The sequence below is a fragment of the Homalodisca vitripennis genome, chromosome 1, assembly GCF_021130785.1.
Source record: "Homalodisca vitripennis isolate AUS2020 chromosome 1, UT_GWSS_2.1, whole genome shotgun sequence".
In the NCBI taxonomy this organism is placed as follows: Eukaryota; Metazoa; Arthropoda; class Insecta; order Hemiptera; family Cicadellidae; genus Homalodisca; species Homalodisca vitripennis.
The window spans coordinates 221641787-221660829 of record NC_060207.1 but is presented as its reverse complement, the minus strand read 5'-3'; the positions used below and the strand labels follow the sequence as shown (position 1 = coordinate 221660829).

At 34.6% G+C, this 19043-nt stretch overlaps 1 protein-coding gene across 2 annotated transcripts; it reads left to right on the top strand.

Moving 5' to 3' along the window:
* Positions 1–661: 661 nt before the first annotated feature.
* LOC124353082 lies at positions 662–18223 on the top strand. 2 transcript variants are annotated; one of them, XM_046802897.1, is made up of 5 exons: positions 666–1008; positions 9703–9832; positions 12995–13204; positions 16386–16619; positions 17390–18223. In XM_046802897.1, the coding sequence occupies exons 1-5, from the start codon at positions 945–947 to the stop codon at positions 17829–17831; spliced, it is 1080 nt and encodes a 359-aa protein (XP_046658853.1). In that variant the 5' UTR covers positions 666–944; the 3' UTR covers positions 17832–18223. The 2 variants fall into 2 exon arrangements, with proteins under 2 accessions (XP_046658854.1, XP_046658853.1); XM_046802898.1 differs by lacking the exon at positions 12995–13204 and having other exon boundaries at positions 662–1008.
* The last annotated feature ends 820 nt before the right edge of the window (positions 18224–19043 follow it).

The following is a 19043-nucleotide window of genomic DNA, read 5'->3' as shown; positions in this document are numbered from 1 at the left end:
TTCAAGGGGTCCGGAGTCCCCCCAATTTTTTTAATTACTTTTTTAGTAAACAATTATTATTATTTAAACAATTCAGTATTACTTACTTGTTAAGAAACAAAATGGGGCCTTACTCTCTGTCCACTACGGGAAGATATCAGTTGTCTGGACTCCCCCCCTCCCCAAAGCTTTTCCTGGTTACGTTCTTCATTGCAATCTGGTAGCTATTACTTAATGAGATTTTGAAGTTATTGCGAAATTAAATTTGATTCACAAATGGCACGTTCTACTTTTAAAAGATGTGCATCTTCTTGCAATGAGAAAGATTTGTTAGTTCACAGCCGGGTCTGAAATTGGAAATAAGAAAATTTGTCTCAGAAAAGGAATATTAATTGAGAATGGTGCTTCTACAAAGAATGCAACAAACTAGGAGCTCTTGTAAATTGATAAGGGTGAAGGCCTATAATGATTTAGTTCTTTGATGAGGGTTTGAACCTCAAAGCGAGGTGGAAAGTTGGGATAACACAGAAAAGAACTCCAACTTTTCATTTGGATACTCCACAATGTCAGTGAAGCTCTCACTCAGTACAGGACGGATGGTATCCGAGGTCGTCACGGTGTGGTCGCTAATTAACGGAGGATTATCGTTAATGACGAGTGGCATGACAGTACGCGGTACGGCAGTACACAGTACGCTGTGTTACGTTAGGTCCGAGATACTTTCACTGCTACGCTGCCTGTAGAATTCTCCACAGTGGATCTGACCTGCCGCGCACCGTCCTTGTGTTGTAAAAAACCACTTTCTCACCGCCATGGAAGGGGGACTCCAGAGTTGCACGGGCTGGAGCCTCCAGCTGCATTCCTCCTGGAATCCCAGTGAGTCCAGCGTCCGTGCCAGTGGGTTTCTAAATGCTCGTATTTGTGTGTTGGTTCGTTTATCGTTTGACAGTAAAATGAAGATGTGAATGTGTACTGTGCTGAAGATGGATAAGGATGCTGTTGTGGATATGGATAAAATAACGAACGGAGGTAATTTATTCAGCTTTTTCATTTTATGGTTTGTTATTTTTGTTTGTATTCGTACACAGCTTGGATTAGAATAAAATTAATTAATTTTAAGATAGGGTTTGATTGGCACCATAACTGCAATATAAATTTTGAAATATACTTTTCTAACTTCTACTTCAGGACGATAATATTTGAGAAGAATTTATTTTCTGTATATAATTATAACCTATATTATGTTCGTAATTTGCTTTGAAACAAACACAAATTTAAAACTGTTTTATTAAACAAGATTCTTGATCCATTTCGAAGGAATTGGATTAATATTTATGCAATATTTTTTTAATTTTCTATAGATAAAACTAATTGCGATTAATATTTGGTTAGATAATTCACCCAAATTTATTTTATACGCTTTTGGGTGAATACGTACATACATGTACATACATATATATAATTCACCCAAAAATATTCTACGCTTCAATAGAAATATGTTGTGGGGTCGTACCTTACCCCATTAAAACTTATTCTTTTGACTTGTTCATGAAGATTTTGTACTTTTTATGGACATAAATACATTCCTTTCATTGCTGTGTTGAAAGAACTTTACAATTAATTACATTTATTTTAAAAATATATACAATATTTAATAGAGTTGACGTATTTAATATTACATCGTAAGCTTTATGTCTGTATACACCGTTATCAGATCATTACCAGCATTACCTTTACACTTAATTCATTTAATTTTCATTTATTTTCAATACACTTCCGGGAGCGATCATGGTGTACACATAAGAAGGCTTTAGTAATCAAAGCTGGAAGGCTTTAACACAATAATTTACGGCCTCATTGGCTCTGGGCCACTGTAAAAGATAAGACAAAGGACCCCATAGAAAGCATAAGTAAAGTTGTATGAATTTCAATACTTTGTTTGAAATTTGTATGGAATAAACAGACTATCGAAACTACTTTTTGGCTTACAAAACATCAAAAATAGAAGTAGGTAATGCAGTTTAATGTTTCAAGGAAGGTTCTCTAGCAAAAAGTTATGTCCTAGATTTAGTCCATCATAACAGGATATAGAATGAGAATAAGCAGATACAGAGAAGTTCAAGAGCAGAATGAAAAGAAAAAGAATAAGGAAGATAAAAAATGAAAGAGATAAAGAAGCCCTGGTGGTTTTTAGCCGTTTTGTTGTAGCAAAAATGTTTAATTTCTTTAATTATGCTCCTCTATAATATTCCAATTTAAACTTTCCGCATTTTCAGAATACGTTTGTCACCACATGCCCAAATTGTTAAGATTCCAAGTTTTCCTTCAGTGGGGCACATCTAGAATATTACCCAACAATTTCAAGTCAGCCTATAATGAAAAGAAACAAGAAATATATTGCCAAACTATGAACATTTGGTCCCATTAGTTCTTCTGTGGAAGGGTGACCTAAACATCCCTGAGGAGTATTGCTCCTAAAATTATATTTTGTTTTGAAAACTTATTTTGAAAGCTGAGGGAGTGTTTGTATCTTACAATAACAAAGACACGAACCATACAAGCTATTATTGAAGAATGTCGCAAAAGCAGTCTCTATTCACAAAAATCGTAAATAAAAGAAATATTTTAACATTGTTATAATGTTCGAACACATTATTTTCGTATTCAATCTGGATTATCCTTGAATAAAAATGTTATTCAAAAGTGGTCATGCTTTACCAATGAAAAACTGATAGAACTTAAAACAAGACAATATTTTGGCCTTCTTCGTTTTGCTTCGAAAGATGATCCATCTCGAGTCTCTACGGGAGAAGCTCACCTGTCATGTGACGAATATGCCGCCTCACATGTACAAAATTCTCGGCCCAAACTTCTTACCTTTACAAACGAATACAACACAATAAAATCCTTAACAAGGGCAACAAAGTAATTGCATGCGTTACTATGTTATATGATCGTACAGAGTTTGTTTAAATATTGGTTTATTCTGGGATTTTCTCGTTGCCATAATGGTTACCAATAAGACCAAAGTAAAAAATGTTAATTTCATTTTACCTTTAATTTTGAAATTTTGACAGAGTTCTTCTTTGGAACCTACATGCCAAATTTCGTATTTCTAGGACCTTTCTGCTGTACGGAAGGACATACGACAGAGAATGTTACGAAGGCTCCTAGGATCCTTAATAACATTTTCTTACAAAACTTTTCTTAAATTTGTGATATAATTATTGGCTCTTTTCGTTATTATTATTTGTTTCATATTTTAATTTATCAACAATTAATTTGCACGTGTACTGACAGCAAAATCAGTCAATGTACAGGGGTGTCAAAACTTATGCTAACGACTATTAATTGTCTTGATGGGTTAGTCGTTGAAAATGAATCTCCACATCAAATAAGAATGTGAGAAACAGTTACATTGCCATCGGCAATACCCTCGAGGGGTCGGTCCATGTGGAGTCGTTGAAAAATCTTCAGCGTAAGCATACGACTATTCATCCTCAACAGAAATATGAACATTTGATGATTTTTTCAGATATCTCTTGGGTAAAGATTTTGAGAATTTGCTCTTCACTGTTATCTTAAAGCCTTGAATACTAAGCAAAATTCATTCATTGTTTATATTTTTGCGAATATTTCAGTGAGATCTTTAATTTGTGTATGTGTACATTTTAAAATTTAGAATTGAATATCTAGAAAACGAATGAAGATAGTGGGATCCGGTATGTGTACAAATTCTTGGTTATGTTTCCCGTTGTATCTTGAGCATTTTAGTAGGTAGGCTTTTCATTCCCTTTGTGAAGTCTTCCAAAGTTAAGGAGATAAAATCAAATACAAAGTCGAATAGAAATAAAATTTATTTGTACAACTTAAAAAACACAGTAGACGAAATTGGTCTCATATGGGCCACGCAGGCTTGTGCGTGTGACGAAGCTATTTCTTGTCGATGAGCTCATTGATCAGAATAAAAATATTGTTTGAAAATACTAACTTTATATTAAAACTAAAATTAAAATTAACAACTGTAGTTTATTGTCAACAGACCTCATACATTTACGCTAGTAATATTCGCATCCTACAAACGAACAAATAAGGTATGTTATTTGTCGTTGAATAAATCAAAGAAAAGGCTCTTTTTGTGACGCTCTACGTTTTATATAATTATCATAAAATTTTCCTGCACATTATGAAACAACAGAATTACAGTCGGTCTTGGATCGCTGTGAAGTGCTCAATCATTTCGTCAAGGGCCGAGGCCGTATAAAATTAGGCCGTCGGCTGACGCGAAGCGAACAAATTGCGTTATCCCTACGGTCCATTTGATAGGGCATTGTTACACAATCGTTACCCTTAGATAGGTCCATCGTCAGAAGCAGAACTGGAGATTCGTAACTCAGCAGAGATTTTGTCACCTCACTGCTAAACTGAGCGGCACCTGCTAAATATGTAGAAGTTCACCGCCGCGCCACTCCCATAAGCGTGTGTTTCACGAACTTTCACGAGGAGTTGTTACACAACGATTGCGCCATTAAGCGGACATTTGGTCGACTTCCAAACGTAGCTCTCATTACATAGGAACATCGTAATTCGTGAACTGATAACATTTGGTACAACCAAATTGACTAAAGTTCCTTTTATAAACCTCAATGGAAGTAGCCTATATCATACCTAATAACTGAAGTTGTGAACTTTATTAAGCATAAATATGGCTCCAAAACAAGGCAACTGAAGCCTACCATAATTTCCTTAATAGACCTACTCATTTTATAATGGTTTTAATTTTATATCGTTGTAACTTCGAAACCCCTTTCTATCATCAGACCTACATCTGGCTTCGTGGGCTGATTCCTTGCACTATTTTGTTGTCACCGTCCTTACTAAACGGAAGGTTTTCACTCTTGATAATTTTGGTAGTCCAATTTCACACTCGAAACATTTTACCGTCCTTTAAGCTTTTCATGAAAGCTAGTAGAGCCAGATCTCTCTCAGTATTAACTCTCAATAAGAGAAAAGGGTTAGTTCGTTTCCTCCCCGTAGAGGCTAGAATAATCTTAATGTCAGGCTTGGTTGTCATGAATAGCAAAATTTTCCTATTCACTATGTCTCAAAAAACTTTGCTACACACAAGGACGTAGCCAGCGACGGGGTCCAAGGGTTCCGGGTCCTCCCCAAATTTTTAGTTTTTTTTATTTTTTTTTAGTAAACGATTATTATTTTTAAATAATCAGTACTACTGACATATACTGCTGAAAGATTGTTCTCAACATAGAAACGAATCAAGAACTTTTAAGGATCAAATTGGGGCCTTAACAATCTTAACAATTCTGTCCACTATAAGAAAATATCAGTTGTCTTGATCCCGTCCAAATTTTTTTCTGGCTACGTTCTTGCTAAAACAATTACATTTTGGAATACATCGGCCTTGCTATGCAAAGCTATTTTCAGTAATGCACAGCCACTTATACATGTAATTTAAGGGAGTGGAGCTTTGTTGTGATTGGCTGAAGCTCAAACGATCGCCGATAAATCTGACCAATCAGCGATTTCACTGTTACGTCTAGAGCAAATCAATTCAGTACACATTTGGGAAGTAGAACATTTAATATCTACACGAGCCCGTGAGTACTTTAAGTACACGAAACGCTAGAGAATGGAAGAATCAACCATAGCAGAACATAGTTACAAACCCAAAAATTCGACTATTACAGAGTTCCATACTATTATCCAAGGACAATAAGAAGGCTTAAAAATCAATCAAGAAGGAAAATTACTTCGAATAATAAGCATCGAATTATTGAAAAGTTAGCAGTTGTGATAAAAAGCCATTTTGGTCGGTGATTGGTCAGATTGGTTGATCTGTAATGGGTCAACCTTCAGCCAATCATATAATCACTGTAGAGGTCCACCCCTTACTAATGTATCGGATGTGCATTACCAGTTCTAGCAGTGTTGGGTTAAAACATGTATACTGAAGATAATGGAGTCGAAATATCTCAAGAGTTTAATTGCGTAATTTAAAACTTTTTACTATTGATAAACGAAAATAATACATAAATAAATACCCCTACGTTGCACAAGGATAGTATCAACCGGAAATCAACAAATATAATCAATCATTTAATTTTTAAAGCCATTTGTTTGTTATTTATTTTTGTGAAATTACCTGTTCAAAATTTCGCACTTTAATACCAATGGAAATAATTTAAACAGGTTTTATCGAACAATAAAACAAACGTATTCCAAATTATATTTATATTAATCCATTAACTGCGGTGGACGCAGCTTATTTTCCCGGCTGCCCTAAAGTCTTCGATAGATAACTCGTATCACAGTGAAAGGTGTTAATTTACCACGAGTAACTTGTGAATTTTTCTGGATAAAGATTAATATATTAAACTTTGTTTGTTTGTAGAATGGATTGTATTGGTTTTGAAAAAAAAAAAAAAAAAACAGTCCTCTAATACATTTGATTATAATTCAGAATTTTCTTGCACAGTTAGTTGAAAATTTTGGCACGCACAGAAAATAAGTGACTATCTCAAAGATAACAATATGTGAATTTCTTCTTCATGACAATGGCAAGTTCAACAACCTAAAATTTATACATAGCATAGCTACGGTTTGGGATGGGTTGATTCAATGAAAATTTCGGGTTTAGATCCATTTCAGATTTCAGAAGCTGCAATGACTGGAAGTTGAGATGGAGCTAAACTGAACATTCGAACCTAGAATTTGATCCATTACTTCTCGTAAAGGATCAATAATCTATTCTACTATCCTCGCATACTAATTGTAGTGAGTACCTAGTAAGAGAGAACAAAGAACTGATATTTAAATAGATGTCCTCGGCTAGACAGTTCCTTCCGCATGTCACTCAGAAGGGCTTGGAAGTATTGGTATTCGAGCGCTGGTGCGACGATAGGGACACAGCCTACATGATAGCGAGGCCTAGCTCTCTTACATCACAGGCCAGAAGAGACCTGTGAGAGCCAACCGTACTGTCGTCATCGTGGTGTGAAGGACGAAACTGAACATCAACATAAATCTGCCTGAGGCTGACCTTCAATGGTCGTGTTGCATCACCTCTGCGGAAGGGAATTGGCTTTGATTCGGTGGTGAAAACGTAATGGAGAATATTTGAGAATTGGACAGCGTTAGTTGCAATAAAATTGTCCTAAAAGGCGTGTGATTAGCAAAGGTTCAGTTAGTACATTGTGTTATTACCGCAATCACAGCAAGAAAGTAACTGGAGTTTATTTCAAATCCATAAACCCATGTTAGACACAACAAATTACGTTAAAAATAAACAACTTACGTTAAACACAAACAAATTACGATAATTGTCGAAATGTGTAACCACACATTTGTTAACCACACTCATTATCTTATTTGTTAACCAATAAATAAGATAATGAGTAAGGTAAGGTTAGTCCAATGGACAAAAAATTTCTTGATCTATGGTTTTCATCATTTGCAAACAATCAATTGGAGATATTTGTGTATGAAGACACAAGCAACGTGCCAGAAAGTTGGAAGCGACTAAGTAATGTTTGTCTGCCCAGTAAATATTATGAAAATGTACACATCAAAGTAGGGTCAAAAACTGAACATTATTTTAAAGATCTTGATACGAAAAAGTCAAATGTTGTATGTATAGTGTCCTTTTCAAGTTGAATTTGAAATTGAAAGTCGAATTGAACTATAGACTTGACATGTTGATTTACACTGCTACGCGAAATATTGTGTACTCTATCTTGTAACTAAAACCAGTTAAAAGAATTCGCTAGTGATTTGGCATGTCCCACTAATGGATGTTCGTAATTTGACCACATTATTAGACTTCCAGGAAGTCTTTTGTGTTTTATCCGTTGTGTTCATTGTAAATTTTATACTATGGGTACGATTATTTTTAAAAAATTACAAAATATATATAATTCTTACTCTAAATGTTTCCAAAATATATCAAAATTTTAGAGTAATAATGTAGAAAAAATAATAAATAAAAATGCCTTTATTTAGAAGCGTTCCTTAGTTACAAACTGGTTTCCAGGACAAATTTAAATCAAATCTGAATTTATAACCGCGTCTTTTACATCCTTTTTAAAACAACAAATAATGAAAAGAGACTTCAGGAAACCAGGGAGGTCATTATACAATGTCGGCCCCAAAATTATATGCAGTACAAAACAATAAATAAATTAATAACCAATTTCTAAGTTTTTTTTTGGAAAGTGGTGGAACGTACCTAAATCTTGTTGCTATGGGTACGATTATTTTAAAACATTAACAAAAAATATATAATTTGTACACTAAGTATTTTCAAAATATACCAAAATTTAGCATATTATAGCTTAAAACAAAGCTATAACAAACTATACAACCAACAAATAAACCACACCCTTACTAATTTTCAAAATGGCTAAGTGAAAACGATCTTTCTGACAAGTTTTATGGCGTCACTGTAACATCACTGTTGCCAAAACAGCAAAACAAATTTCACTACTGAAATAAGCAATTCTGTCTGTTTCAAATAGTATATAAATAGTGGTAACGTTGATTTATCTACTATATGAACTGCCAAAACACGTGCTTGTTAGATCGACATTATAATGTTGATTGCCAGTTCTTGGGTTACTTTCGAAGAAGTTTTGTTACGACAATAAAATGTCAATGAACCAAGTAAGGTTCGTCAACAGGATTACGTAATGTTAATGTAAATCTTAAGTATCCGGTAAGGGTTCGTCGAAGCGATTACTCCACCACAGAACGCATTGAAACAACAGCGGCAGCGACTATACTTTCCACTCACGCGCCCGAATCAGGGTCAAATAAGTTGGCAGTGACAGAGATTTAAAAAAAACGAACCGTTCCCGCGGTTTACACAAACAGCTGTTTTGCGTTGACGCCAAGACGATGCCTTACCAATCCAGTATTAATCACTGTTTTGTTAACAGGTGTTTTCAATAATGCACTTGGAATTTACATACAACTTGATATTTTTTTGAAAACAAATAAATATTATAAAACCGTAGGAATGAACAAGATAAATTAATGTCAAGAGAGGACATTACAATTACAATTGCAATGGTGTAAGAGTGGGGATGATTTTGAAGGCAACAACGTGATATCGAGTAAATACTTTTTACACATTTGGATAGATTTACAGCCAATAAATAAATGTTGCATTGTGCTATATTAACAGAGATCCAATCAAATAGCTGTGTTCATTTGAACGATACCTAGCGAATTTATATTGTTTCATAAACAAGGAATTTAAAGTGTCGTAGTTCTTTTGTTTATTTTTTCAAACACTCCTACCCTAATTATAATCTTAAATCAGACCTGATACAATTTTTATAAAACCCAATCAAAACTTTATCAACTAATCGACCAATTGTAGCCCGATCAGTCTTGGTCCAATATCTTTATTAAGGGTATTTTAGATTAATCAAGACATACACACACACGCTGTAAGTTAGTATAAATACGGATTCAGTTATAATAGTAGCTATCACTAATAATTAGTTTACTCAATCAAGTTATAGTATAATTAATAATTGATCAAGTTCATCTGAGAATGTCCCTTAATTTCATCAAATTTTAATCTAACATGACCTGTTTCTGATCAAAATTTTATGAAATATCTTAAATATGAGCATGTTAAACTTCAAATCAATTTTCGTAATCAATGATTTGATTAAGTAATTGTCTTGTGTTTTATAGACGCATCTGGGAAGAAGGCCAAACTTGGTGAAGTTGGGAAGTGGATTATTGAAGACGGAGAAAACGTTCCACTAGATGTTAAACAGGCATTTCTCCTCCCAGCCTGGTATGATGAAAAGAAATTCAAAAGGTATAATTATTTATTAAAGTACTTAATTTTATAATTACTCAAGGTTTAAGTATTTTTATAATCTAAATAATCTGATAAGGGGTTTAGATTAGAAATAAAAGATATGCCAAAGACGGAACCTAAAACTAATGCAATTATAAAATAATTGTAAGAACCAACCATGGCTTGACCTTCAGCCTTTGGAACATCTCACAATACTCGTACACAAATAATTAATGTGTGTTTTGCTTTCTTGATCTTCAAAAGGTATACTTAGAGCGAAGCGACATAAAGGTGAAATCGATGCTATGTCAAGCTTGGAAAATAATATCACTTAAGATAGGTTGATTAATTTCTAAAATATTTAAGGAATGCAAACATAATTTACTTCTAAATTTAAGGTACATTTTGGAAATGGTTCTTACAAAAATGAATCAAAATGAAAAGAAATTACTTAGTTTTATATACATATAAACATTTAGATTTTCGTAGTCATGTCTTATACATTTCAATTGGACAGAATTCGTCATCAATAAAGTTCGTCAATAACTACGACCTGTAAACAGAATGCGCTAGTGATGCGTAATATCTCCCAACGGTAGATCTTAGGTCTAACCATCAGATCGCGCTGTGGACAATTGCAATGAGATATCAGTTTTGCCTTTCCTTAGACATGCACTTTTGAACAGAATTAATTTACATGACACGTGTTTTCATTAAAAATAACTTATGCCAGTTTTGTTTGTACGGTGATGTAATATGAATTCAGTATTTCAGAGCCTATTTGGTTGAAGTCTCGTGATCAAGAAGACTCCAAAAGCCTAAGGATGTTCAATGATAATTTTCAACAACTTTAGCAGTAAAAGAGACCTCTCATATCACTAGTATTTAAAATTATTGATACATATAATATAGGAATAGATATATAGAATAGAAATTCGCAATATACGAGGAAATTCTCTATCCAAAAAATAGATTACGTTTCGCTCTGTAGCCGCTAGGAGTCGGGACTATTGCGGCCATTTTTAAGCCAGGGCGTTTCTCCGTTCAGTGGCTATCCAGCCGTGCTAGTTAGAGGTTACTGTCGCTCCTTGTTGTTTTACACTAGCAGTTTAAAATGTGTGACGCAATTGAAAATCCAGCGAGTAGTCAGTAATAAGGTTTTTGTTGGCCAAGCACAATAAACCAATTGAGATTTATCACCAACTCTGTGAAGTTTATGGAAGCGTTATGATTACTGAAGGTGGGGTGTGTCAGTGGTGCATTGATTGGGTTTATAAATGACCGAACTAATGCTCATGACAACGAACGAAGTGGACGGCCAAGCATTGTGACCAATGAGAATTGGATCTAAAGTCGATTAGAAGATAAAAGAAGACCGCCTATTCACAATAACAGAACTCTCACTTAGTTTTCCTTAAATTTGAAGGAGTTTGTTACACGAGATTGTTATGCAGAAGTTAGGTTACCATAAATTTTGTGCAAGATGGGTACCGAAAATCAACACACGGAAAATCGGACTCGAACTGTTATGGATGCTTTAAAGTGGGAGATGTTTCCACATCCACCTTACAGTCCGGACCTTGCACCCAGCGACTAAGACGGCTTGTTTCCAGCAATGAAGTTCAAAGTTCAAAGTTCAAAAGATCTTTATTCAGAGAATTACAAAGTTGAATACATGCAAAAAATTAACAGTACACGAAGTTTATACATCTATCGTTACATGTATTTGTAACCGTACATTCCCAATGCCCCTATAATGGCGCGTGCGGGAAGTAAAGTTGGCTTACTAAAGTACATTGCTTATTTTGCTTATTTTGACAGTCATTGCTTTACTTTTAGTTAGTTATTTCTGATCTTCTCCATGCACAAGTTATTTAACATTATTCCAATTAAACACTAAAAATATATATTTGAGACAAATGCATTCTTCCAGTATATAAATATGTTTAGATATAATATGTTTAAATTTTACTATAGTAAATTTATTATGACATAAATTAATTGATTGAGCCCACCATGTTCTCCAATTTGCTACTGCTAACAACACGCACGAATACATACTATCTATCAATAACAACGTTTGTATATATGCATGTAAATCTACATACATATAGGCCACACACCTACATACACACATATGTATATAAATAACAAGAGATAAATAATATAATATAACAATATAAACAAGTAACAAGGTATAAACATAGAAACAAATCAACAAGTAACAACAATAAATTAACATAACAACAATAACAGTACAAATAATTTTATCAATAAATAAATAAATCAACAACAAAGACAGAAAACAGGTCAAATTCCAGACTTACTCCTGATACGAACTTTATACATTTTCATTTATAAATGTTAAACATTTCATCTTAAATTTAGGCTTTCATTCAAAATATATACCATTGCCATATCTCTCAACCAATTTATTAAACATCTTTGGGCCAACATAGGAAAACTGATGTCTGGCAATTTCTTTAAAATAATTTGGTACATCGAGAAATGTCAATTGAGCAGCTCTTGTTTCCCTGTATGTCATTTTAATGGGATAATCCTGCAAGTGTTTATAAACATACATCAATACGTTAGGCTCATACACTTGTTTAAAAGTTAGGATATTGTTATCAGTGAACAAGTAACTAGCTCTGTCCGTACGCCGAAGTCCAAATACCGTTCGCAAAGCATGCCTCTGACTCATTACCACAGGCTGCAACACCGTGCTAAAGGTACCACCATAGTGTACGATCCCATATCTCATTGTGCTCTCGAACCATGACATGTATAACTGAATTAATAATTCGCTAGTCAAAAACTGTTTCATGTGGTACAACGCACAATTGATTTTTCCTCAGTTTCTAGGAATGAAGACCTAGCTTGCAACGGCGTGGAACTGTGGGAGGGTGTGACTACCTGGTTAAAGTCTCAGGCAGCAGCATTTTATAACGCTGGAATTTCAAAACTGGTTCACCACTATGATAAGTGTCTAAATTTGTTTGGTGGCTAAGTTGAAAAACTGTATTTTAGTGTCACTTTCAAATATATAATTATAATAAAATTTGTTTCTTGTACTTTGTTTCTTGTTTAAATTAAAACGTAATTTACTTTCTGGATAGCCCTCTTATGTTATATTATAGAGACTATAACAAGTAATAGCGAAGCAAAATTTGTTTTCAGAGGTCAAAAATACTTCGCTGACAATTACTTTTCTCTATTTGTGGCCAAGTTGTGCGGACTGTTGGTAGTACTGGCTGTACCGAGTATACTACGAGTGCTCGTACTGACCGGGCAGTCCTCTCACCCCGTCTCCGCCTTCCGCCGCTACCTGGACACCCTCTCCCACATGCTGGAGTGGTACGAGGGAGATGTCATGAACCCTAACTCCAGGTATGTCTTTGTCCATTTCTTTCAGCTAATCAGAGTCAAATTTGCATGGATCAGATAAAAGAGGAAGAGATCCAAATCAATCAGCATTGTCAGCCAATTTTATCTTATCCTCTCCCACATGCTGGAGTGGTACGAAGATGATGTCATGAACCCTAACCCCAGGCATGTCTTTGTCCACTTCTTTCAGGTAATCAGAGTCCATTCCCATGGATCAGATAAAACCAAATGCATCAACATTATCAGCCAATTTGATCTTATCTAGGCTGTAGCGTGTTTTCAATATTCCCGTATAGCAACATACGTCATACTTTTCGGACGACGAGAGTGCACGAGCCAACAGGAACACACACGACCCAACATTGGTGTTAGTTATTCGTTGTGCGTGCGCCGCGTCACTTGTACACATTTGTTTCATTCCTTATCACGTAACTTCTGTTTTGTAATGAGGCCTGACTGCTCACTAAAACGTTAACTACTGTGTTGCTAATATATCTTTGCTTTTCTTAAACAACCGCTCAAAAAATTATCATCTAGTTTTAAAATAATTGTGGAATGAAATAAAATCATATTAAAATGTCTTCGCTTATCAATAATATCAGGGCTTATTGATCTATAAGCAATTCAAACATAATTTTGTTGCCTCATGAAGAACAAAATACAGTAGTTATGGAACTTTCTAATTGGAGTAGTTCTAAATTTATTTTTGATGCTTGGAATTGTATCCTCTGATGATGGTATCTATATACCGAAACGCGTAAGCGGTTTTTAGTATTGTTTTGTACGGCAAGGTATGTTAAGCCTATAATTGTCGTAGATTAGTCTAATCTCAATTTAGTGGACAGTGACAAAATATTGGTTAGATTACTGATAACAATCGCAAATTTGAATCACACACAGGCGTACCATAGAGTTCTCAGTGATCTCGCGATAACTGACGTGCATACAGATCTGCCAAACGATCTGCGCGCGCAGATCGGCCGGCCGCCTGATGGGCTGGCGGGGGAGGGGTGTCTTTTTCAAGAACATTGGGCTTTTCCTTAGAGCCCACCCCTTTGATATTTTCCGTCTCCCATTTTTAAATGAACTTCGTAAAAGTATTAACTTTGTAGGAAAGAAGAGTAGTTTAAAAGATATTTTAAAACATCTTGGAATTAAGTAAAGAAACGCACAAAACAATAGAACATTTTAAATAAAAAAAACCAGAAATACCCAATAGAAGAATTGCTTTTTGTGAAACCTTAATTCAATTCAATTAATTAGGCGTTTTCGGGGCGAATGCCGACCTATTTTTCTGATAGACGAAAGTACATTCATTCCAACCACCATAATGGAGTCCGTGTTCCATATAAAAAAGGGGAGATACTAGTTATAATTCACGCTGGAGGGGAAAATGGGTTTGTTCCTAATTTATTTACAATGTGAAAGGCAAAAAAACATTGGGGGGATGACAACGATAATGTAAACACATAAATAGTTATGAAATGGGTAACTGTGAAACTGTGATTGTTCCACATACAATAATTGTGAGACAATTGCTCCATATAATAATTGTCAAGTAAAAAAGGGACCCACTTCAAATAGCAAAATCTTTACCTCAAATATTGGCTTGAAAAAAAAAAAAAATAGTATCCCTTATGGTAATGACATGTTTTCCGAGAACTTTATAGATTAACGTCCTTACACAAACCTAGATTATACGAAACTGTACAACAAGATAGCAATTATTTTAAAACCATCCCCACTATCATCTTGACCTTAATCCTGTCCAGCTGTTAATAAAGGTCACGACGCCTGCAGACACATAAACTGCAAATTTTCCCAAGATGATAAAACTGTAGAAGAGATAAATATCTAGCATGAGGATTCTTGACTGGGTAAACAAATGTACACATCTTAAGAAGGTCGAGGACACACACCTTACCGAAGAAGGTAACATCGACAACCTTGTGGATCACTCAGTAAAATTATCGACTCTGACGATAAGACATGAGCGGGATCAAGGAACTTTGATGAATAATGAATCGAAATCGAAATATAAGTGTTTGTTTTTTTTCATTATTTTAAACGGAATAATATTTTTATTTGAATGTTTACCGTGATTGTGCAGTTTATAACAATTTATAGTTGACTAATTTGTTGATTGTGACGCTTTATTTATAGCGTTGTAGATTTTTAAGGAGAAAAAACTGGTACGAATACAATATTAATTTTAACAGTCTGTTTTGATCACAAGTAAATTTGTATTTAAATAAACGTGTTCCGGAAGTTCAGTTCATTTAAATCAATCACAAAATGACAGCGTGTATGTGAGGTCAATGTTTCGAGGACGGCTAGTACAGCCTCAGCTGCTTTCAGATCGTTTGGCCCACCTGTAAATTGGCGCATTTTAGCCAATGCATTTTTTATGGCGCGCAGCCACTGTTGCGCCACTCCGCTCATAACATAACGGATCATCTATCGTTATAGATTTGAGCGCTAGTTCGATTCGTTGGGGTTGGGGCACTATTCATGCTTGTTGCATTCACATGTATGCTAGTAAGTACACCCAAATTGTCTCCGCTAAGGAAGCCGTGTGTTGAATAGGACTAGATATTGCCTTCTGAATTCCTGACAACCATTACACGAACACCCTTACATTGTGATATGACTGCAGTTAATTACTGCAATGCTTATTTAATGGTTATGTCTGTTTGTTTTCTTCATAAAACTTTTTTCAGTCGATGATGGCTATGGTATTTTAGAGTTATGTATTATTTTTATTAAGTTTCAAGTCTGTGAACATTTTTTAATACAATTTATAAGAAAAAAAAAAAAACAAAACAACAACAAACAAGCCATTGAATGTTCCTTGTTTAGTCCGGATAGACGATTGTTTAAAGCTCTAATGAAAACTGTCCATACTGAAAATTCAATTTCGCATTGATAATTGATTGTTTATCCGTTGAAGTTCCTTGCACATTTAAAAACCTAGACATTGCTTTTCATATACTGCACGTTTGTTTTTTTTTTTATTTTTTTATTTTTTTTAATTTGCTAATCAACTTCACAAACTCTGGTTTTGGATAGTTTACTTAAAGGAATAACTGAATTAATACTTTACTCACAAAGATTGAATAGTGATAGCCTAGGAAGATGGTACATTACTTATTTCAGGCAACTCATAAAAAAGATGCTGTTCTAGGGCCAGTAAATCACTACTGAATATCCGCAGTCGCCACTGCCATGCCACTCGGAGGGCAACAAAAGCAGGCTTCAGCAACATTTCCCAGCGTGACATGGCACTCACTCAGTTTGGCTTCATGGGGTTTGCAGTTCTGCGGCCCAAAGAGCTCGGCCTCACAGGTTCCCAGGAGGATCTGGAGGGGTTCCTGCACTTCTGGAGGGTCATCGGGCACCTCTTAGGAATCAAAGAACAGTAAGGACTATTCAAACAGAACAACAAAATTACTAGTTATCAGTTGGAAGATAGATAGATTTCACATGTGGACATGTCTACATGTTAAATTGAAGATGCATTAGGCTATTAGTTTAGATGTCTAATTTGTACAACATCTCTTTAAGAACTCTTTAATGTTGGCATGATAATAGGATCATAACAATTATACAAGATACAAGACAAAAATTGTTATAACAATATAAATTTCTTTCTAAAAACGTGAACTTGATAAGTTACAATTAATCCAAAATTATGTTTGTAAACATAATCAATCATAAGGGTTCAATTCTATTAGAAATAAATTTTAAATATCCACCATTATGAAACCAACTCATAGCAAAATAAGTAAGAATAAATGTTGCATAAATTGCTATACAATTTGTAAGAAAAATGAGGTCATAAAAGAATTGGATTTATTCAAAAGTATTAGAGAATGAGCGTTGAATCAGGTATTTAATTTTTACACACAATTCACAAAATGTATAATATATATTAGGTAAAACTAAAATATGGTTCACGAATTAAAAGGATGTTTCTTTGACTTATGTTTGGCCCTCTTATAAAATGTATGTGCTCGCTTGTACTTATTTGGGCGTAGAGCAAAAACGTACCTATTTTAACCCCTCTTTATAAACCTGAGCTAGACTTGACCAGTATTAGATGGATGTCAGCTACAATTTCATTATCTAAAAAAATATTAAAGCACATGATTTGTAATAAATTAAAGTTTTCCCATTTGATATGTCCAGGTACAACCTGTGTCAAGGGGATGTGGAGACGACACGAGCAGCATGTCAGGCGATGTTGGACCGAGTCTTCAACGTTGGGCTGCGACAACCTTCCGCTGATTTCCAGCACATGTCCCGTGCTCTTCTCGAGGGGATGTGGGCTCTTGTGCCCTTCATCAATCCTGAGGCCTTCCTCTCCTTCACCCTACTGTTGTGTGGCATCGACACTTTCCAGTTGTCTAAATTCTACAGCCGGACCCTCTTCCATCTCCAGGTCTTCGTCCAGGCCGTAATCCTAAACTCTGTGATTGGTTTCATCGTCAGGCCCATCCTCAACTTCAACATGTGGCTCTCCATCTTCATCACGCAAAGATTTCCTTACCTCGCCTTCCTCGCTTTCGGGAGAAGCATCACACCCCCAGAACAGTTCACTATAAAGAGCTCTCTGGTTTCTGAGAACTGACTGTTTAGAGGCTTTCTTTTACAGGTCACATTTGTGTAAAATGTAAATAAATGTATATACTGTGTAAATATTTGTATGTGATATAATATATTGTATTTTTATACATTACGTTTATTGAAGAATTAATATAAATAACAACTAATGTATTTTTTTGTAAGTTAAATTGAAAAGATGTAATTTTAGAGTGTAAATATGCAAAATTTTATATATTTCATGAATGTCTGAAAAATAGTATTGTAAATTTTATCAACAGAAATTAGCAATAGTTTACGTAAACATTTTCAACTAAAAACAGGATACCTGTTAAATGTAGTAATGTAATAAAACTTTATTTTCAAAAAAGTGTTATATAAATCTCTCTCATTATGTAAAAATAAAACTAAAGAACAGGTCCCCTACGTACTTGAATGTGTACATGTCCTATGCTGAACACGCAAATATTATGTGTTGTTTGACTCGAAGATTTATTTTTTTAGTTATTTTTAAATGGGTATTAATATTTGTGTATATTTTAATAACAATATATACACATTATGTAAAGTGATATTGAATAAGACTATCATCATCAAGGCTTTCTGCTTCTAACTGCATTGAAAAATTGCAGGTCACAACTACAATCTTGAAATATTTGGACTTTACTGTGGGGAAGTGGTATATCCAGGGGGAGGGGGAGGGGAGGGTTGATATCGGGATGTATCACCCACTTAAATTTTGGAAGAACATACTTTAAAACATTATAAATTATGGCCCAATAATAGTAATTCGTAGGTAACCGATTCATTAGTTAATGCTACATATCTCAACCATTTCTATCAGTCTTATCAATTGGAAGTCAATTTTAATTATCGGACCTCCACTGCGATAGTTATAACTCATGCTCATTGCAATGCTACCTCACTTACTTTACTACCTTACTTTGGCTGGAAAATGAGACCGGAAATTCAAAATATAGAAGTGACTTTATATACTGTTGATATTAGAGACCTACTTGAGACTGATTGTATTTTTACCTTCCAAATAAAAATAATTTTAAAATAGGTTAATTTATGACAACTTATCGATCAAATTTAATCTTAAAGCTAATGAACTTTGTTAATTATTTGAAAATTTCATTTACACCTCAATCATTTAATGAGGCCAAGGTCAAATACAGCCATTTAAATACAAGTCGCTGTGACGTATATGGTAACGTAAACCCGGGCGGGCCACTAG